The sequence below is a fragment of the Petromyzon marinus genome, chromosome 68 (assembly GCF_048934315.1).
Source record: "Petromyzon marinus isolate PM22_M1 ecotype Great Lakes invasive population chromosome 68, UKy_Petmar_22M1.pri1.0, whole genome shotgun sequence".
In the NCBI taxonomy this organism is placed as follows: Eukaryota; Metazoa; Chordata; class Hyperoartia; order Petromyzontiformes; family Petromyzontidae; genus Petromyzon; species Petromyzon marinus.
The window spans coordinates 3,924,302-3,946,002 of NC_133734.1; the positions used below are offsets into that span (position 1 = coordinate 3,924,302).

The following is a 21,701-nucleotide window of genomic DNA, read 5'->3' on the forward strand; positions in this document are numbered from 1 at the left end:
TTCCGTACAAAAAAAAATATATCAGTTGTAATGTCCGTTTGCCCTGTGCTCTGTGTCCGTGCCAATGATTCTGGATATGTGTTTGTGAATTGTCCAAAGCGCCAAGCAGGTCATGGCATGCGGTCCTTTGGCAATCTGGAGACTTGCAGATCGTCGTCGTTAACCTCCCATTGCCCCGGAGTTTATTTTTTAGTGGCCTTTTACGACCTCCAGATGCTTCGTGCTTGTGGGAGGTAGCGGGTTTGAGGGTGTTTTATTTATTTATTTTTTTAACGATTGTTGCTATTATTAAACAAATGGCAGAATTATTGTTGATATATTTTTTGGGAAAAAGCCTATATATATACAACACCGGGGATTGCGTCTATCGCTAGGCCATTGCATACGCTTACAGGTAAAAATCAGCGAGTCCATTGGGGCCCAGAGGAGGATGCTGATTTTAATACCCTCCGTGAACGCTTGTCGGATGCGCCTACTCTTGAGTATCCAGATTTTTTGTCCCCCTTCATCCTTGACACTGACGCCAGTGACACGGGGATCGGAGCTGTCCTGTCACAGGTGAAGGGGGGCGTTGGACGCGTCGTGGCATACGGTAGTCAGGTACTTTCGCCAGCAGAGACCAGATATTGTGTTACTCGTCGGGAGTTGCTGGCGATTGTTCATTTCGTACGACTTTTTCGGCCGTGTTTGTATGGCATGCAATTTGTCATACATACTGATCACGCGGCCCTCCAATACTCGTTGAAAATTGAGCGGCCGGGTGTTCAGTTGGCACGTTGGTTGGAGTGTTTGCAGGAGTATGCGTTTGATGTCATCCACCAGAAAGGGATTCGGCACGCGAATGCTGACGCGCCGTTGCGGTTGCCACTAGGGTGAATACCTCAAAGACTCAAGCTCGGAATGAGCATTGTGCACGTCGGTCGAAGGAGTACATGCCACGGTCGGTTGGAGATGCTGCGTGGCTTCATTGTCCACAGGTGCCGGTTGGCACCTCTGCTAAACTTCACCAGCCACGGCAGGGCCCTGTGACGATTGTGGAGGTTTTGTCGCCTCAGTGTGTTCGTGTTCATCACGGTCGCCGGCGTTGGTTTGTCAACCCGTCGTGGTTAAAACCGTTCGTTGTTCCCGCGCCGCCATCATCATCTCCAAATCCCGGAATCCCGGTGCCTGACGTTGCCAACAGACCTGTCAACCCTGTCAAGAGTGATCTTCTGCAGCCTGTTTCTTTGCCGTTCACAGCGCCCTTGAAGGTCACGGCGAGTCCGGAAGATGTCACGAATTCCTTGTGCCCATCTGCGGGAATTCCGGCGGGACCGCCTGTTGTTGGACCACTACCCCCACCAGCTGGTGTTCCTGTTTCGCCGTCGGCGGATGGACCAGCTATGCGGACACGCTCTAAATCGTTGCGATTTTCTTAATCCATTTTGTTAATTCAGGTTGCGTGTTTTTCCACGGTGTGGTTGTTGTGTTGGGAGGGTCCTATATTTTGCCATCGTTCTTCTCTTGTTGTGTAGTTTTATGCAGCTGATGGCATTCTATTGTGTTGCCCTTCCTTAGCCGGGACGGCTAAAGTTTTTATATGGGGGGGGGAGGGGGGGTGATGTAATGAGAGCGCCATCGCCTGGATTATTCATGGGGCATGTATTCCATTTTACAGCCATACTTATCCATAGTGGGGTTTATACTTAGGTGAAAGTTGAGAGGCGGTTCCACCAGGGAGGTTTCGGGAACGTTTGGGAAGGTTCCGGAAGGGGCATGGCCAGGGGCGGGGCTTGGACCCGGGTAGGAGAGCAATGCGAAGGGGTCAGTGTGTCGAAGACTGAAGAGGAGCCCCGCCGCCGCTTGCTGCGCCGCCATCTCCATCCACCACGTGGCGACTCGTCATCCAGCCGCCCAGCCACTCCTTAGCGCACCATCAGCCGGTGGTGCGCTGGAGAGCACGGGGTGAGCGCCATGTGGCGCAGGGCAGCGTAGCTACACGAGGAGTGGACGCCGCATGTTTCTAAATGTGGAAGGAAACCCCAGAGGACCCGGGGGAAAAAAAATCTACGGGGAGAACATGCAGACTCCAAATATACAGCAGCAAGCGTCAGAGTTGGGATCGAACCCACAACCATCCTGTATACCAGGCAAGGTAGTTAACATCTCGCAACCGCGGCTGGGGTTGGCAGTACACCAACAGGTTAAGTCTAGGGATGATGCATTGATTTGAATTGGATCTGCCTGTGGGTTGAATTTCTCTGTGCGGAGTGTTGAGCGTCACCCCCATTACAGTGCCACCTCGAGGCCCCCTCCCCCACACGGCGAATCGCCCAGCATAGCGCAGTTGGTAAGCAAACAGCTGCAGGCCGCGGTGAGACCCTCCCAACCCGTGCCGCCATGGAACTCATTTGATCGGTCGGTCTCCACCCGTTAAGCGAATATTTGCTCGTTTTGCGAACAAATTTATGGTATAAATTGAAATTGCTCATAATGGGTGAATTATCGAAGAAAGAACACTTACAAAGCAAGATACGCCTCTAATATGATGTATTGTGTTGAGTAGCCTGAGCGGCAACGATGGACCGCACGGAGGGATCCGCTGAATGAGCAGTTGACTGTCATCTACCCAGTGACGAGCACGAGGCCTAGCCCAGGCACACACGGGCCAGAACGACGGCCGGGTTGACGATAATATTTGCGCGTTCCACACTGCGTAAAGCGTGCTGTGTAAACACCCACGGCGAGCGCAAGCACGCGGGCGCAGACGCAGGGCCATTAATGAATTACTGCCCGCGTGCCTCCCACACACACGCTCGAATTACGCACCACGCCGACACCCTCCCGCACACACAGAAATCACGTGGCGTCGTTGCTCTGTGCTAAAGTTTATTAATGGCGCGCCTGAAGAAAAAACCCTGCGCGGCCCAGAGCAAAATTCTCAGTGAGCAGCGCCCAGTCTATGCCTATTCAATCCCTGGGTGGACCCTTACTCTGCTTCTCACATCGCGGACAAACTCACGGTGTCTCACGGTCCCTGCCTGGGGTCGAGTTGTAGCGGCTGGGAGTCCGACCGGGTCGCTCGCCCGCTGGAGGAGAACTGAAAAAAAGTTTTTCCCTTCCCTCTTTTTGTCTCCTCCGAATCCCAAAATCCAGGGTCACGTGGTGTTGCCCTCCCGGCCAATCGGGCGCCTACCTTTCAATTTTAAACCGATGACCCGCCCCCCCTACTTGGCACGGCGCCGCCGGCGCGCCGTTGTCCGTCGTCTGCGCGCTCGCCCTCCTCCCCGTACTCCGGGTCAGGAGTCAGCCCAGAAACTTTCCCTCCCACATCCTCTCGCACGTTACTCGTTGGGAGCTTTGTTCCCCCAAGGCCCTATGCCCTGTGCTGATGTCGGCTCCGTGAGCTCGTCGTGACCATACAATTTTAAGCTATTTACCTGGGCTGCAGTGCAATTCGGCTTGGTGGTGGTGGGGGGGGGGGGTCGGCCAATCTCCTGGCACTGGGAAACCGTGGGACATCCCCACGAGGGGCCCCTCCGGTAAAAACCCAGGGTACCAGGTGACCCCCCCATGCGACCCTACGTGGGTGCATGTGTGTGTTTAGAGGGGGTGTGAGTGCATTCGTGTGTGGGGCGGGGGGGGGGGTGCGAGGGGATAGCAGCGCTGGCAGAGCTGCTCCGTTGCTGTGGCACCACATAGCCCCCCGAAGGTGCCCGTCCCCGTCCTGGGTTGACTGGAGCACATCGCCCGGGCCGCCCCCACCAGGTAGCGCCACGGAGTCCGCAGGACTCGCCCGGCCCTCATTGCCGGTCTCGTGGGCAGTGGCTCCATTCTCTGGGGCTCCCGCAGCGGTCTCTTTCTCCACTCCAAAGGCTCCTCCTGCCCCCCGGCATCTGCAGGCTGGGGAACAAACTCAGGGGCAGAGGGGTTTAGGGGCCGCCACCCCCGCCGCCTCCTGGCCGGGCCGGGGCCTCCCGGGGGCTGGGGTCCCGCGGGGCCCATGTACGGTGCGAAGCCCCCGGGTATGGGGAGCGCGGGGATCCCGGGGTTTCGGGGTACCCGAACGGCGGGGGTCTCTCTCGCCGGGGCTGCCCTCCATGGTTTTAATCGGCGGACGTTGACGACCGTCTCCCACCCTGGATCAGCACCGTCCAGGGGGAGACCTGCTGCACCACGGTCCAGGTTCCGCATCAGTAGGTGGGCGTGGGGTGTGCAGCCACACCTTAGAGCCTGCCGAGTCGAGGGGGGGCTCCACACGGGGCCGGGCGCCCTGCTCTTGCCGCTGATGTGCGGCCTCCCCCTGTTGGTGGGCCCGGCCACGGGTCTCTCGCAGGGTCCCCATCAGGTGCTCCATGGGCTGGCTCCCTTTCTCCGGTTGCGGCGGGGGAACGCCGAGCAACAGATCTGCTGGTAGGCGAGACTCACAACCAAACATCATTAGGAACGGTGTTTGTCCCGTTGAAGTGTGTACCGTGGTGGCATAAGCGAACAGGGCATAGGGGAGGTGTTCATCCCAATCCTGTTGATTAGCGGCCACCATACATTTGAGCTTTCCGGCTAAGGTCTGGTTCATACGCTCCACCATACCATTCGCCTGGGGGTGATACGCCGTAGTTTGGTCCTTCTGGATTCCAAATTCCCGGCACAGTGCCTGAAATAGCTCTGCCTCGAACTCACTACGCTGGTCAGTAATGACTCGTTCGGGGATCCCATGTTTAAGTATGTAGTGTTCCACAAATGCCCGGGTGACCACAAGCGCCGTTTTATTGGGGATGGCCACCGCCACGGGATAGTGCGTGAAATACTCCACCGCCACGAGGATATACCGGTTGCCTCGGTGGGATCGTGGGAATGGCCCCTTTAGGTAGATCCCAACTAGCTGGTTCGCCCGGCTGACGCGGAACGGCCTCAGGGGCACCCGATACCGTGCCGGTTTCTGCCCACACTGCTGACAAGCGCGGCAGCCCTGTAGTTAACATCTCTTAGCCACTGTGATGATTATGAGAGAGAGGGGGATGCAGACTCCAAATATACAGCAGCAGCAGGCATCGTCAGGGTCGGGATCGAACCCACGACCTCCTGCGTACCAGGCAAGGTAGTTAACAATTGAAATATTTCCACGATGGGGACCTGCATAACCAATCAGAGGAGTGCCAAGAATGGTGCTGCCTCAACTCCAGTTTGCCCGAGGTGCCCTTCCCGTCGCCCCCCTTCGGGTGTCGTCCACGATCACGAACATCCTTTCTGGTCACGTCCGACCATTGGCCGACTTCTACAAACATAAGAAACGACACCCACACGAGTTGCCCTTTGGAGTCTTCTCTGTCGCGTTAGACAGCACCAACTCGTGGCACGGCTTCGTCGCCTTGCCGCTTGAAGCTTCGCAAATCTTCCCCCCGAACGTCGCCGCCACTACCACTACCCACTGTGCTCTCCCCGATACCACCTCTTGAAACCCCTTTCTCTCTCGAACCTTCTCTGTGTGCCACTAACTTCCCACCAGACAATCCCCGCTGTTCTCCCCCCACGGTTCTCCACAGTCGACTCTGGGTTCTTCTTTTCAGTTGGCGCCCTTTTCCCCCCGTTTGAACCTCTCCTCCAATGCCTTCAAACCGCTACCTCACCCCCAAACAGTCGTTCTGTAGGGCCACTCTACATCGATAGGAGGCCTCGGCCTGCTGCCTGCAAGTCCCTTTGGCTGCACATTGGCTTCTGGTGTGTGCTTCATTATTTTGGCCGTCAACACAATTTTTAGTGTTCTTCACAGAGGCAGACACTTGACTTGGAGGCAACACGTTAATTACACAGCCCCAACAGGGCTAACTACATAAACGTACACACGTTAACTAGACCCCAACAGGGTAACTACATAACTGGGTCAGTCAGTAACATCCTGACTGACCAACGATGGCGAGCGAAGACCGAAGATCGGAGAGAGACTTGGCGCCGAGGGTTGAATCCAGAGAACAGCCCAGATCGGGGCTCAGGACTCGGCCTTCATCGGCTGCTGCATGGCCCGGGCTCTGTCCCTGGCCACGCCTCTTTTCAGATCCTTCCCGAAGACTCTGGCCCCTACATCACGTGTCCCTCTACCCTCATTTTGCCCCCCCCCTTGCCACCTCGTCCGGTCCCGCACCCTCTCGGGGTCACCCAGAATGCCACGTCCTCACTCGACCTCTCTCTCACTGTCACCAGGACTATGCCCCCTAAGTCCCGCTTCCATGGCATTCCCACTCTGGTGCCCGAGAGAGGCCCAAGACACACAGCTCCACTCTTGTGACGTTAGCTGGCGCTAAATGCCATAGTGACTCCATTCATGTCACTACACATATAATGGGGGGGGGAGGGGAGGGGTATTCAATAAGATTAACGATACATCTGGAAAAAATTAGGGTGAGAAAAACTATCCCCGTGGAGGCCTAAGTAAAAGTGGGACTGACTCGAGAACAGAACGAATCTCGGTTAAGGAGATTTCAACGCAGCAGCCAGGTGAACCGTAGTGAGCACGTGGAAGATTCACGAACCTCCCCTCCCTCTCCCATACTCAATGTCCTGTATGCATTAGGGCCCTGTAATCTCAGTGCAGGAGTGTCCGAGCTATAGGCTCTAGAGACGAGGAAGAATGACACAGCACGTAGATCGGGTGGGGTCCATTCCTAAACCTTAGAAAAGGTCTTAAATACCTGAGCCCAGAATGGTAATGACCTGGCCAACCACCACCACCACCCTACCTCCACTTGCCTACCCCAACCTCCTGCTCTGATGAGTACGCTGTGCCTGGTACCATCAATGCCCCCCACCTGGGGAGTGGCAGTGTTGCAGTTTAGCGCCACGCTGCGCTGACGAGCCCGGCGACCCGAGTTCGATCCCCGCTCACGGCCACCGAGACAACCCAAGTAATGATTATCATGAACCGGTCCTGCTGGGCCTCCCCTCAAATGAGTAGCTGGCACGGTGGGTAAACATCATCGCCACTGAGGGAGACAAAGGCGGCCGGGCGTGGTGCTGGCCAAACACCCCCTCGTGTGCCACCTTCATAGACACCGTTCGCTAACACCACTTGCCCCAAGAGTCTGTTACAGGCTATGCGGGGGATCTTTGTCTTTGCCCACTGAGTAATGACATTAACATGTCAGCCATGTTGCAATGTAACTTATCGAGGCAGGACGTGGGTGATACCGCAAATGTTGGTTTATAAAAAAAGAACCGTTATGCGATGCCAAAGGACAGCCAACTCCAGAGGCAAGATGAGGATGATGAGGACGTCGGCATTGTTAACATCACCAGCATCATCAACGCCATCACCACCACCACCATCAGCTTCATTCATTTACCAATAGCCAACATCACCGTCCACCCCCACGTCCATCGCCATCACGAACCGCTGCAATGACCGCCAAGTGTGGCCCGAAAGTCAGGGCACATAGAGATTGTTGTTGTTATAGATGGTGGCCCAAAAGTCAGGACACATAGCCACCCTGGTGATGAGAGAGAGAGAGACGCTGACTCCAAACATAGAGCAGCAGCAAGCATCGTCAGGGTCCGGGATCGAACCCACGTCCTCCTGCGTACCAGGCGCCTGACTCTTTAACTGCACCGGTGGACATCTGAAGTTGTTATTGCTAACTGGGCTTTACCCACAACACCCAATATTAGATTTAATTTATTCATTATAACGCAATTTTAGTTTCCCGTAAAGCGGTGTTCTTGAGCAATGCAACAACAACAACTTCTGCACAAAATGTGGTGCCAATTCGTTACGAAATCAGCACCCACTGGTTTTGTGTTGGAGAGTAAACCCATTGCAACATTGACAATTCGAGTGCCGTGACGTTTCGCCAGTAATTGCGACTAGCGTCATACAAGTTACGAATTGGCACGTTTTGTTCACGTGACAAACCCCTTATTGATTGGCCGTGTCTTCAGTTTTTTAGTTTCAGTTTCATTTATTTGGTATAGCCCTGTGAGCCATTCGGCTCTTGAATCGGGTGCAACCGCAACAAACAAAAGAACATGAACAAGAAAACATCTTAAAGTGACTACTACACGCAAACAGAAAATCCAGGAAAAAACTGCAAAGTCTTCCAGAAAAACGCACCGTACACCAACGCTGTGTGCAAAAATCCCATTTGGATGCAAGTCAAACAACAACAACCTCAAGACAACTTAGATTAAAGCCATCAGTCTATCTCCGTACTACAACAAACAAACATGGCCAAACCAAAAAAACTTTTCGAAATCACCAAAATAAAGCCATAAGTAATTTAACAGTGATCGTCTGGTGGTGGCGGGTTTAACGGCACCACATTCATATTTATGCGATCTATGTGCATAAAAACCTCCACAATGGATAACAGCAAACAGCTTCTTCGGGCAACTTTGCCGGGAATTTTTGTTTTATTTTACTCTGCTGCACGGCAAATAAACAGGTTGAGCTGGCTGAAGTAGTCACTAATTGTACGCATTTTGTGTTAAGTGACAACCCATTTACTAATTGACTGCGTCAGGTGGTTAGCAGTAGTGGCGCACATTCGTATTCACGCAATCAAACCCATAAAGCAAAAAAAAAACCCGCCGTGATAGAAAATTTTGGTTGCGAAAGTCCGTCAATTTTTTTTCTTTTTTCGTTAAACGGCCGCTCAGGATTGAGCAACAAAACGTAGCCAAGACACTTTTTTTTTCTTCTTCCATTTGCGTCGACAAAACCCCAGTGAACTCTCGCGGACCACCTCCCACTAATCACCCACCCCACGTACCAACAGCGCGATTGCATTCACGAGGGGGGGAGGGGGGGCGTTCTCATTCGCCCCACAGCAGCGAAGCGAACCTCTGGCAGCGTCTTGCGGTGGCTCATGACGATTGGCCACCCGGGTGAGGCGCAGTTGGCAGGATGAGGAGTGGGCGCGCAACGCCCACAAAGCGGCTCTCATTGTTACGTCACGCGGTGCTCGTTCATTGTTACGCCACGCGGGCGCAGGTGCTCACTCTGCCATATAAAAGGAGGGAGCGTCTGGCACAGGGACCATTCGGCTCTTCGCGGAATCGACTGCTTTCACGTGAGCGGTGAGTTGGGCGGGGGTGGGATGGCGGCTGGGATCCTTACGCTGGAAGGGGATTTCTGTAGGAGTTCAGATTTTTGCCCCCCCCCCACCCACCCCCAATTGAGACCAAGCCCTACGCATTCGTGAATATTTTTTGCTACATTCATTGGGGGGGGGTGGATGGGGGGGGGTGCGGGGGGGGGGGGGGTGAGTTTCTTTAGCCCACGATAGATTTTGTCCCAGAGCTCGCCGCTCCGATCAATCTTCGCGATTTATCCCCAGCTGTCGCCTCTGGCTCGGCGACCGGGTTCCAGTGATAATTTGTTACCGTGGTCGTCGAGAATACAACTTGTTTTGTGATTGCGTTCACGATGCGGTCGGTTGTTATGCAACGCGAGATCGTGCAGCAGCTCTCCTTGTATTGCCACTGCTGGATGATGGCCTCCTGTAGCCGTGTGGGTCGTTGGGGGTGGGTGGCAGGGACTGGGTCCGTGGTTCTTCTTCTTAACCTGGGGTGCTGGAGGTGCCCTTTCTTGGGGGGGGGGGGGGGAGACATGGCCAGGTAAGTAATCGAAAATGAAAATTAGGCACGGGCGTGTAAATACAACTGCTTTGTTTAATCAAACCCGATGGGTTTATTAACATTATAAAAATTTTCTTGGTTCTTTCAGTAAAGTCACGTAGAAGGGAAATAATAAAATAATAACACTATTATTTGAAAGTAATAAGATAATAATTTCGTTTGCATTATTTTATTATTTCCCTTCTACGTAACTTTACCGAAATAACCAAGAATATTAATTCCTGCAGACACGAAAGCTTTAAATCGAAATTATAAAAAAAAATTGTTTAAGCGATTAAGAACCAATGGGGCGGTGAAGGTTAGGACCCACTGGACTGGACCGCGCTTTACACGGCCGGTTCACGAGGCCTCTTTTTTTTCCCCAGGCGTGGGCAGCAAGGAAGCAAAAATTGTAAAACTTCCCTTTTGCTACTCCACCGCCGCCACCTCGGACGCCTGCAGTCCCCACGACCGCGACCGTGAATTGTTGAGCGGTGGCTACACTCGGTGCGTGTGTAGACGCGTGCGTGCGCGTTGTGCCGTAATTATTTTTGGCCGCTAACGAAAAACTGGCGCAATCTCAAGGTGGCTTACGCCTTTCGTAAGAATGTTGGCGCTAGGTTTGGCTACTTGCCCATGCTTGGCAATAAAGACGTGAAAACCGCCGCCGTCAACGATAAGCGACGCATTTGGCAATAGACGTCTGTCGCATTCAATTTGGCGCTCTAGAATGGTGCCTGGATGAATTGACATCACGTTTGGCTGGACCTTCAGATAAACACAAACTCTGGGCACTTTTGAACTACTTCGAGGTACCAAAATTAAGGCAAGATAATGTCCCACTTCAGTAGAAAAAAATTATTGCTGTGGTTTTCACACCTGATGATGATTACTTGTGTTGGAATCGAAACGTGATTAAATTTAGTTTTTTTAATTCACCCACGTGACTTTACCGAAACAACCAAAGAGTAGGAACGTCACGCTACAACTACAGTCGACGGCGAACGGTGGCGATGCGTTCAAATGATAAGATGGCAGCCGCAAGAGACGAAGCTTTAAAACGCGCGTGGCACGCTCTCCCCACTGCTTCTGTCTCGCTCTCAGCTCGACATCATGGCGTTCCCGACCACGCTGCACATCATTGGCGGCCAAGGTGGAAACAAGTTCTCGTTCAACGGGCTGACGAATGCGGCCACGCTGCAGAAGCTCTCCGTGAGCGTTGGGGGCTGGCAGGTGAGGGGCGTGAAGGTGTGGCTGACGGACGGGCGCAGGGAGACATTTGGCACCATGAACTCCTCCGCTCAGGAGTTCGAATTCGAGTCGGGCGAGTTCATCAAGAGCCTCTCGCTGTGGGGCAACGGGGCCGGCACTCGCCTGGGCGCCATCAAGTTCAGAACGAGCCGCAGTCGCGAGTTCTTTGCCAAGATGACGGACTGGGGGCTCAAGACCGAGTACAAGATCGACGTGGGCTCTGGCATCTGCTTGGGCGTTCAGGGCCGAGCGGGGTCCGACATTGACTCCATGGGCTTCCTCTTCATCAATGCCATAAAGTCGTCGGTGATCCAGGACATGAAGTACCCGACCATGCACCAGGTTCTGCCCAACGTGCAGATGGAGGAGATTAAAGAAATGGAGTACAAGAACGACACCAGCGTCGTGCAGTCGTACACCTTCGAGAGCTCCAAGAAGATCACCAAAACGTCATCGTGGTCCACCACCAACAAGATCGAGTCCACCTTCAGCCTGTCGGTGAAGGCCGGCATCCCCGAGGTCATGGAGGTGGAGACCGGATTCAGCTTCACCATGGGCAGTGAGAGCACGCACGCGGTGGAGGAGTCCGAGGAGAAGACGGAAACGCTCACGTTCCCCGTCGCTGTTCCGCCCCACAAGACTGTCACCGTGGTCGCCAACATCGGTCGCGCCGACATCGACCTTCCGTACACGGCCATGCTGCGCATCAGCTGCGTGAACGGCGCATCCCTTGACGCTCCCCTGAGCGGCGTCTACAAGGGGCTCGCCTACACCAAGATGACCGCCGTTGCTACCGAGAGCTAGAGCGGCGTTTCGCAGCGCCCTTTTTATTTGTTTTGGTGACGTTGATGAAGTGTTCTAAAGGAACGCTTTTTTTTTGGCTGTGTAAAATTCACCAATAAAAAAAGAGGCCTACATTGAAACGTTTGCTTTTCCGAGTCCCTCGGTTATTTCCCGGTCGATGCGTGTGGTGCAGGAAGACATTTCCCCATTGAGGCACTGAAAGTTACGAAAGCACCAAGTGTTTGCGCATACAGGTGTCAAGGCAAACTTGGCACTTTCAGAATCGATTTTCCACTTGTGGAAAGTCTGATCAAAGCGTCTTGTTGAACCCTGGCTAATGAAATGCATTCATTCATCATCCATTTGGGTTGATGTTGGATTTCTCCAGCGAAATAATAGCTTACACCACCACAACCACCACTAACACCACCACCAACACCACCACCACCAACACCAGCAACACCACAACCACCAACACCACTACCAACACCACCACCACCCGGCTCCATGCCCATCAATGGAGTCGAGCTGACGAGTGCTCTGCTCCACTCAGCCCCCTGCCCCAAACCACCACAGGGTAGTGGGAGGGGGTGCGGGGTGCTAGGGAAGGGGGCGTGAGGTGGGGGGGTTGTCTGGGGGGGGGGGGGCTTGGGGGTTATCACGCGAGAGGGACCCCTAGGGAGTGGGGGAGATGGGGGTGTTGGGGGTCACGTGGGGTTCATTGTTTTACTGCCGGCACTGCTCCAGAGTTGCGGACCGAGTCACGAATCGCGACCGATTCCCAGACGCCGTTTGGGTACCGGCCGGGCCTGGAGCGGTGTTGGTGCGCGCCACGCGAGGGCGCTGCCGCTCCACCGCAGGGACTCGCGGGGCGCGCTGACTAAGGGGCCACCCATTCAATACGTACACAAAAATCGTCCCCCGAGCGTCGGGTGGACAATCCTGGTGCAGTTTGGATAATTAATGAGCTTCAAGATACTCTTCGAGCCATGGGTAAGGTTTTACATTTTTGTTCAAGTAACGAGACATTGACTGGACACGAAGGGACTTTTATTCGTCTGCGTGCCAACATCGCCCTCACTGAAGTGGGCGTCGGTGCACATCGCAGCAGCACGGGAACGGTGCCGGGGCCACAGAGCAACAGGAAAGGAACAAAAGAATCCCGTCACGACCTCAGCGAAGATTTGCAACTGCGCACAATGAATAGCATAAGAACATTAAGTAGAAAATATAGTGAATAATAGGTAGGAAAAATGAATAATAAAATGTATTATAAAATGTATTAGTAATGACATTTATAAAAATACACGTAAATAAAATTAATAAGTTACATAAATTTACTAATTTAAATAACATAATGAAAAACATTTGATTTAATAACTTAAATAAAGTTAATTATATAAGAATATTTCGATTTAAAGCTTTCGTGATTGCAAGGATTCATCTTCTTGGTTCTTTCGGTAAAGTCACGCAGAATGAGAATAAAACAATAAAACAAAATGAGGCAATAAAATTCTCACGACGTCTTCTTTGGTTCTTTCGGTAAAGTCACGTAGAATGAGAATAAAATAATAAATTGATAAAATAAAATAACACAATATTCTCACGACGTTTCGGCCACAACATAAGCGGCCTTCTTCAAGTGAAGGAACAGAACTGTCGGGACGCTGTCGAAAATATTTATAACATATTTAATATTTTAAATAAAATGAATCGTGTATGAATAATATATTAATAATAAAATAAACAACAGGGCTAATAAAATTAATAATAAATGCACCGGTTCCTCCCCTTGTTAAATGGTGGATGTTAGGGGCAGGCGAGTGTGAGTAGCTGCGTCTTGTACAGAGCACGGATGAACTTATTCACTCGCACGAACGCCACCCACCCATTGTACATCACGTTAAGCACAGGGGAAATCACTGCTGTTGAGAATATATTTTATTTTTAAACCAAACAAACCACGCGTGACAGAACCCTCCGCGTGTAGGCACACGAGCTGCAACATCAAAGTGAAGGAGTGTGCGCACGTCAATGAGAATGGACGTGAAGGGTCGTGAGTGGCAACGCTGCCGAGCTGCTCACAGCCCAGCTGCTCGCGTGGAGGAGGAGGAGGCGAGGCGAGATTCGGGGCGAGGCTTTCGCTTGGGAGCGAGAGGCCGCTTGGAAGACGAAACAAAAACATCTCCTGACTGCCGTGGGTGCCCATGGGGGGCGAGTGGGGCGCTGATCACGCGGCGGGGATTCCCCCTCGGCGTGTCCCTGGCGCCTGTGGACGACTCCGTGTGGGTGGAGCGGTGGCCACAGCCGTGAGCGCTGCGCTGGGCTACGAACCCAGCGACCCGAGTTCGATTCCCGCTCGCGGTCAAACACCGGCGACGATCATCTGAACCGGTCCTAGGCCTTCCCTGGGTCGACTCAACCTCAAATGAGTATCTGGTGCGTTGTGTAAACACGGCCACTGGGGAGACAAAGGCGGTCGGGCTTGGAGCTATAGTCACAACCACCATCTCGTACAACTCCCTGCGTTAATAGGTGCACGCTAACAGTGCTGGTCACACAAGTCTATGCAGGCTCCACGTGGATCTCTGTGCTTGTATTTCTATGAATTTTTTTAGATGCCTTTGAATTGTCAAATTACTTTATTTGGTGCACTGAATTGTGCTCATTGCTGTGTTTACTTTCTGCGCTATCTGATTGCGTTCGAGATATATAATTATATAATTACTAGCCTATAGCCCGTTCAAGGACGGGTGTTTTGCAGTTAATCTGAAATATTCTATCGAAAATAATGACCCGCTCATTATTATTAATGAGGGGGTGGGGTCCACGTGAGTTACGTCATCAGCTCATGATTATTAATGACGGGGGGTGCCCATGTGGAGTGATGTCACCCGCTCATGATTATTAATGAGGGGGGTGGGGGTGGCCCATGTGGGGTGACGTCACCCGCTCATGATTATTAATGAGGACGGGGGCCTCATGTGGAGTGACGTCACGCGCGGGACGCACACACATTCCTGTCTTATGATATCAGTAAATATTTATAGCCCCATCACCTGTCAATACTTCAGGTGCGGCTTCCTGTGTCGGGCTGCGCGCTGAGCGATGTTCCCCTCTCGAGCGTCCGCAAGGCGCTGCCGCAGGCATCTTCAGGGGCGCGCCACTCGCAGCTCGAGCGGTGAAGCCGCCCTCGGACGACACGCGGCTGAGAGGAGACGGACAATGGACGCGTTAACACGCACACAGATTCGTCCGTGATGAGTCTGTGAAACAACAAAACAATTAACAAGAAGCACGAATGAACAACGCGGGCGGTGGAGTTGTGCGAGCGATGGACGATGTCAGACTTGGCCAGGCGTTGATCTCAGCTGGGGCGATTGGCAGTGCAATGCGCGAACCGCTGCACCACCGCTCCACCCCGCAGGTTGCAAATTTACATCCAGTAAACGGGATTAGGAAGAGTGTCTAATGTTACGTTTGTAAATACGTCGACACGAAGGTGTTCAACTAATGCTACAATGCCGTTTAAGTTTTGCATAATACAACATCGTGTTGTTCCCTTTGCAAGAGATATTTGCACTCGATCATAGTGAATAATGCTGTTGTGTTCAACTGAAGGTGTTGAACGTGTACACGTGCCAAAGCTGGTTAACACACTCACAACGTCTAATAATTCGTGCCGTAATCAAAAGCAACACGCATTTTGAGTATCACACCACAGCCCTTTAACTTCAGAATGTGAAGGTTTATCACTCAAAGTTGTGTCACGCACCGCCAAATGAGAACCCCTCCGACCGGTTCGGCTTCACATTCCTACGCTCAGCGTGGAAACAAATCTCAGCCGTGAGCAGTCACTGCAGCCTGCAACCCTTTGGTTGTCAGTCGTTAACAATGTGATAATGTTAATACACACAAAGTGTTTGGTGAAACAAAGACGTTGTACTTACTTGACGGTCACTTAATTTGTGAACCGCTGGTGTAGTGTATAGTGGAGTGTATAGTACACTGTATAGTGTGGTGTATAGTGTACTGTATAGCTGTGTAGTGTATAATGGAGTTTATAGTGTTTATATATAGTGCAGTGTATAGTGGAGTTACAGTGGATGTGTAGTGTAGTGTATAGTGGAATGTATATTGTACTGTATAGTAGTGTATAGTGGAGTCTATAGTGTAGTGTATATTGTGTGGTGTATAGTGTGTGGTGTATAGAGGAGTCCATAGTGTAGTGTATATAGTGTAGTGTATTGTGTGTGGTGTATAGTGGAGTCTATAGTGTACTGTATATTGTGTGGTGTATAGTTTGTGGTGTACAGTGGTAATAAATACAGTGGTTTGATGAAACAAAGTAGTTGTATTAACGTGCCCGTACTTACTTTGTCTTTTCAATTATTTACTTTCTAAATAAATCTGCCCATGTCTCGCACCCCCCAGAATGTGCATCTTGTACCCACAGGGGGTGCGTGATGCACCCCAGGTTAAGAACAAATGACCTATTTCCGGCTATGGGCTTGTATCTTGATTTTCGGGCTAAATTGTTCAGATTCCGACATAGAAAAAAATCGAGTTACATTCTCTGGAACCTAACCCTTCTGAAACCTGGGGACTGCCTGTACTATAGATGTGTAGTGTTGTAAAGACAAATAAACTTCTTAGGAGGCACTTTGTTTATTGTTATTCCTTTCTTATACAGTCCTTAACACACAGGCGTATACGGTCCCCTCACCCGATACCCTAAGGAGGTACAGCCTCCGGACTCAGCGTCACCTACACACAGATCTTCTTGATACCTAAGGAGGTACAGCTGTGATGCCGCCGCCACGGAGCCGATCGGCGGGCGGCCCACCTGCGATCTCGCCGCTCCGAGCGACGAGGCCGACATTGCTCCACCCCACCACCTCCCCACCCCCCCCCCCACCTCCCCACCCCCCCCCCACCGGAACACACACGCACGCACTCCCCCACCATTAGAGCGCGTGGGGAGACACCCTGGCCGACAGGTTTTCACCCAGAAGCCCTCGTAAAGGGATAATCTTCACGGTTTCCTGCAGCCAGGGAATTGGACGGTCTCCCCCGACGCTAACACCCACCGCGGCGCCGTGACTTTGGTTGTAATTACATGGTCACGACGGGGCTGCCGAGCCACCGCGGGTAGACAGCACACACAACACACACGGGTCAGCAGGCAGGTAGGAGGGCAGAGCCACGAGCGGCGGGAAAGCACGGTCGCCCTCTGGCTGGAGGGTCGCTGAGCAGGTAAATTTAGATGCGGACGTCGCTGAAAGCAACGGCCCGGGGGATGCTGGGATACAGATGGGCCTACCGATTGGCGGGTGATCCCAGCGAGCTGATTGGCCCGCGAGTCGGCACCAGGTAGCCCCTTTGATGTAGAAAGAATAAAGCGGGTGAGGGCGAAGGAAAAAGGGTCTCTGGCTACTCGAGTCAACCCCAGGCCCGTCAACTCCCGAGTCCAGCCGCGCGAACGTCCGTGGGACGTATCGACGCGCCGCGAGGACCAGACAGCAGTGACGACGAACCGTGAGACTGCGCGGGCGGGGAGCGTCGCGTTTGGGTGCCGGCGAAGCGCTAGCGGGTCCCAGGGGGGTCGAGTGGGATGCCCCACCGGCAGGAGACCCGGACTCGGGGGGGGACGGCACAGGGGGGGGAACAGGAGCGCGACGACCTTTCCCCGCCAGGGGAGGAGTGCGGCGGCGGCAGCTCCCACACTAGTGGAGAGTCTGGGAGCGTCGGTACTTCGCGGACAGGGTCGCAGGCAGGGGAGATCCCGGGGGCCGGCGACCCTAACAATATGGTGTCAGAAGCGGTACGAACCCCCGCGTTACCCCACGCGAAAATAAGGCATATATTCACTGGCCGGGGTACACCTTCGTGGAGAGCATTTGCCCGCAACGTCCTAGGGGCTAAGGAAATTAATGGGTGGACGGACGCGCAGACGCTACGTCAACTTAATATGAATCTGGATGGGCGGGCAGCCGATTTTGTGGAAGCCCTACCCGCAAGCGCGCAGACACAGCTAGAGGAGCTGATGCGCCGACTTGATCTGCGCTTCGGTACGCGCGATGAGGAGGAGGCAAAAGCGGCCTTAGAGGCACGCCGTCGCCAACCCGGCGAGGACCTGCGCGATTATGCCGAGGATGTGCGTGAGCTAACAAAGATCGCACGCCCGAGGCACACCACGGAAGCGATTGAGGAGCTGGCCGCAGAGAAAATCCAGCGATACTTAATGCGCACGGCGTGGTGGCAGCCAGACGTGAACTGTACGCGCCTCTCCTTTGATGCCCTTGTCGAGCGCGCGCGCAAATGTGAAAGAATTTCTAGCGAACGCGCACAGCTCCGAGGACTGGGACGGGAGCGCACCATCGCAAGTCTGTCCACCGAGGAGGAAGAGGAGGAACAGGAGCTCACCAGGATGGTAGGGGGTCGGGAAAGGGGGCCTCCGGTATCCCGCGAGACCACCCCGGGATGGGTAGCGGGGATACAGGCGGGCATCGGGGGGATCGACAACAAAGTAACCCAAGTGGACAACAACGTAACCCAAGTACGGGCACATGTGACTACGCTGCAGACTACGGTAGAGACGATTCAGACCGAGTTGGGAGGGCTAGCTGGGAGGGTAGCCCGACTAGAAGCAGAGTCTGGGCAGCGGCGCACGGGGGGGAGAGGGAGCGGGCAGGGTGCCCACTATGGAGCCGCCACCCCCCCCCGGGCGTGTTATATGTGCGGCCGTCAGGGGCATCTCATGAGAGACTGCCCACAGATCGCCCGCGCTAGATATACCGAAGGGTTAAACGCCAACGCCCCCTAGAGAGTGGACCACCTAGGGGTGCAATCACCGAGGTCCCGAAACAAAACGACGATAATAACAATGGTAAGCAAGTGACACCCACACAGGTCACGGCCACAACACCCAAGGACGCGGTGAGGACGGGCGACTGGCTACGGGAGCTGGTGGCAGGAATCACGGGGGCCACGTCACTGGTGGAAGGACAGGTGAACGGGCAGCGCACCCGGATCCTACTGGACACGGGGGCCGTGGCCTCACTCGTGAGCGCCGCGCACTGCAGCGTGCTCGGGGTTGACGTGAGCCGCCTGCCGGCCCCGGATTGCGCGCTGCACACAGCGAGCGGAGCCGGGATGGGGTTGCTGGGAAGGATCTCCCTCGAGGTCCGTCTCGGAAACCAGGTGTGCACTCAGGAGTTCTACGTCTCGAGTGTGCTGTGCCACGAGTGTATCGCAGGTACCGACCTCCTGGAAAAGCTGGGGCTCAACGTGCAGCCCCGACAGTGGTGCGCCACCGTGGAAGGCAGCGGGGAACGGATTCCATTCCTGGGACGGGAGCCGAATCGCCCCCGCTTCACACCTGTGGCCGCTACCCTGACGACGGCCGTCACCATCGGGCCGCTCGCCGAGATGCTGGTACCTGTGGCGACACCCTCCACCGACCCCGCGCACCGACCATCGGGGGAGGTAATGCTAACTCCTCACCCGGAGTTGGCAAAACGATACGGGGTTGTGGGGTCAGCCACGTTGGTAAACGCCGATGGGGGCCGATTGTTCATGCGTGTGTTTAACCCCCACGGCACCCCAGCAATACTACGACGGCGCACCACAGTAGCCACCGTGCACCCCCTACACGCGTGCCACTCCAGCGACTCGGTATTCGCACTCTGGGCGGAGGACCCCGGTCGCCCCGAGGACCAACAAGACCTGGCCTGGCGAGTCGGCCCGACTCCCCACGCCGAGGTCGTCCCCCTTCTTGACGCGGTACACGTACCTTGGGCAGATTTACCCAAGGGAGAGGCCGATCAGCTACGCGGGTTACTGCGGGAGTACGCCGACGTGTTCAGCGAACACGATTCAGACGTGGGTCGCACAGATCTCGTTAAGCACCAAATCGACACCGGGGCCGCCCGACCCATAAAACTCCCCGCGTACCGCGTGGGCGCACCCGAACGCGCCCAGATCAAAGAGGCGGTCAGGGACATGCTCCGCGATAACATAATTCAGCCCTCGGCGAGCCCCTGGTCTGCCCCGGTGGTGCTAGTAACAAAAAAGGACGGGTCAACCCGGTTTTGCGTCGATTACCGCAAACTAAACGCAGTCACCCTCGGCGACGCCTTCCCCATACCGCGCATCGACGACACCTTTGACAGCCTCGCCGGAGCGCGGTATTTTTCCACCCTCGATCTCGCGTCCGGGTACTGGCAGGTGGAGATGACGGAGGAGGATCGGCCAAAAACCGCATTCACCACCCCGATGGGGCTATTCGAGTTTCGAGTACTCCCGTTCGGGCTCACCAACGCGCCCGCGACGTTCCAGCGGCTGATGGAGTTGGTGATGCGGGGCTTGCAGTGGGAGCAATGCCTGATTTACCTGGATGATGTGATCGTGTTCAGTAGATCTCTGTCTGAGCACTGGTCCAGGTTACGGGAGGTGTTCCAGCGACTGCGAGCGGCTCATCTCAAGCTCAAGCCGCGTAAGTGTTACATCGCACAGCGCGAGGTGGGGTACCTCGGACATCGCGTCAGCGAGGCGGGGGTGCGCACCGATCCGGACAAGGTACGCGCCGTAGTGGATTGGCCACAGCCAAGAAACCTGTCGGAGATAAGGTCATTCTTGGGGCTCGCCACCTATTACCGTCGATTTGTAAAGGGATTCAGCGAGATTGCACGCCCCCTCACCCAACTCACTTCCCCCAAGAACCCCTATCAGTGGACGGAGGCCTGCCAGACGGCCTTCACCACCCTCAAAGACCACCTCACACACACCCCCACACTGGCTTTCCCCGATTTTACCACCGACTTTATTTTGGACACCGACGCCTGCAGCAGCGGGCTGGGTGCGGTGTTGTCGCAGGTGCAGGAAGGGGTGGAACGGGTGATTGCGTACGCCAGCCGGACCCTGAGCGGGGCCGAGCTGAACTACTGTGTGACCCGTCAGGAATTGTACGCTGTGATCTTCGCGTGTAAACAGTTTCGGCCGTATTTATACGGCAGGAAATGTCGAGTGCGCACGGACCATTATGCTCTGCAGTTCCTCCTCACCTTCAAGGAACCGCGGGGACAGATGGCCCGATGGCTGGCGCAGCTGCAGGAGTACAACCTGCAGATCGAATACCGGGCGGGGCGGACGCATGCAAACGCGGACGCATTATCACGGCGACCCGCGGTGTGTGCCGAGACGAGGGCGGAGGAGGCCTGCCCGTGCTTCACGGGGGGACGTTGCCGACAGGCAACGGACCCCCGGGAACCCGCTGAACCTAACCCCCCCCCGGCGAGAGAGAGTGCGGTATGCGCCACAGAGACCCCCACAGGTGGAGGCGCGGACCCAGTCGGCCGCCCGGCGAGCGCAGGGCCCACGACTCGGGACCCCGTGGACCACCCCGCCCCGATCGGACGGATCCAGGAGGACGTCGGCTGCGCCTTCCCGGGCCTGAGCGACGAGCAGCTGAGGCAGACCCAGCAGCGGGATCCGGATCTGGCGGCGGTGGAAGCGGCCCTGCGGGAGGGGAAAAACACCCTACCAGGGCCCTGGAGCGGTTTGTATGGCCGGTTGTGTGTGCAGAACGGGGTGGTACGGGAGTTAACCGAGGCCGGCCAGCCGGGGTGCATCTGTGTTCCCGCCCAGGTGCGACCCCAGCTGCTACGGCTGGTACACGACCACCCGCTCGGGGGCCATGACGGGGAACGGCGCACTCGGGAGACTCTGCGTCGCCAGTATCTCTGGCCCAAATTGACGCAAGATGTGGCCGCCTGGGTACAGGGCTGCCGCGCTTGTCAGCAGTGCGGGCCGAAACCGGCACGATACCAAGTACCCCTAAGGCCGTTCCGCGTCAGTCGGACTAACCAGCTGGTCGGCATCGATCTCCAGGGGCCATTCCCACGATCCCACCGGGGCAACCGCTATATCCTCGTAGCGGTGGAATACTTCACCCGCTACCCCGTGGCGGTGGCCATCCCCGATAAAACGGCCCTGGTAGTAGCCCGGGCGTTCGTGGAGCACTATGTACTTAAGCACGGGATCCCGGAGCGAGTCCTTACCGACCAGGGTAGCGAGTTCGA

General features: G+C 54.8%; 1 protein-coding gene and 1 long non-coding RNA gene across 3 annotated transcripts; both read left to right on the plus strand.

The window, feature by feature from the left end:
* Positions 1-8,801: 8,801 nt before the first annotated feature.
* LOC116956946 (aerolysin-like protein) lies at positions 8,802-11,759 on the plus strand. Of its 2 annotated transcripts, XM_032978832.2 has the most exons (3): positions 8,802-9,045; positions 9,972-10,092; positions 10,690-11,759. In XM_032978832.2, the coding sequence occupies exon 3, from the start codon at positions 10,699-10,701 to the stop codon at positions 11,638-11,640; it is 942 nt and encodes a 313-aa protein (XP_032834723.1). In that variant the 5' UTR covers positions 8,802-9,045; positions 9,972-10,092; positions 10,690-10,698; the 3' UTR covers positions 11,641-11,759. The 2 variants fall into 2 exon arrangements, with proteins under 2 accessions (XP_032834723.1, XP_032834722.1); XM_032978831.2 differs by lacking the exon at positions 9,972-10,092 and having other exon boundaries at positions 8,804-9,045.
* Positions 11,760-12,319: 560 nt separating this feature from the next.
* LOC142906610 (uncharacterized) lies at positions 12,320-16,281 on the plus strand. The gene is made up of 2 exons (XR_012930390.1): positions 12,320-14,058; positions 14,694-16,281. It is a non-coding gene; the product is annotated as an uncharacterized LOC142906610 (long non-coding RNA).
* Positions 16,282-21,701: the final 5,420 nt, after the last annotated feature.

Excerpts from the sequence above, each read along its gene's own strand:
- LOC116956946 (XM_032978832.2), top strand. The coding sequence starts at position 10,699 with ATGGCGTTCCCGACCACGCTGCACATCATTGGCGGCCAAGGTGGAAAC.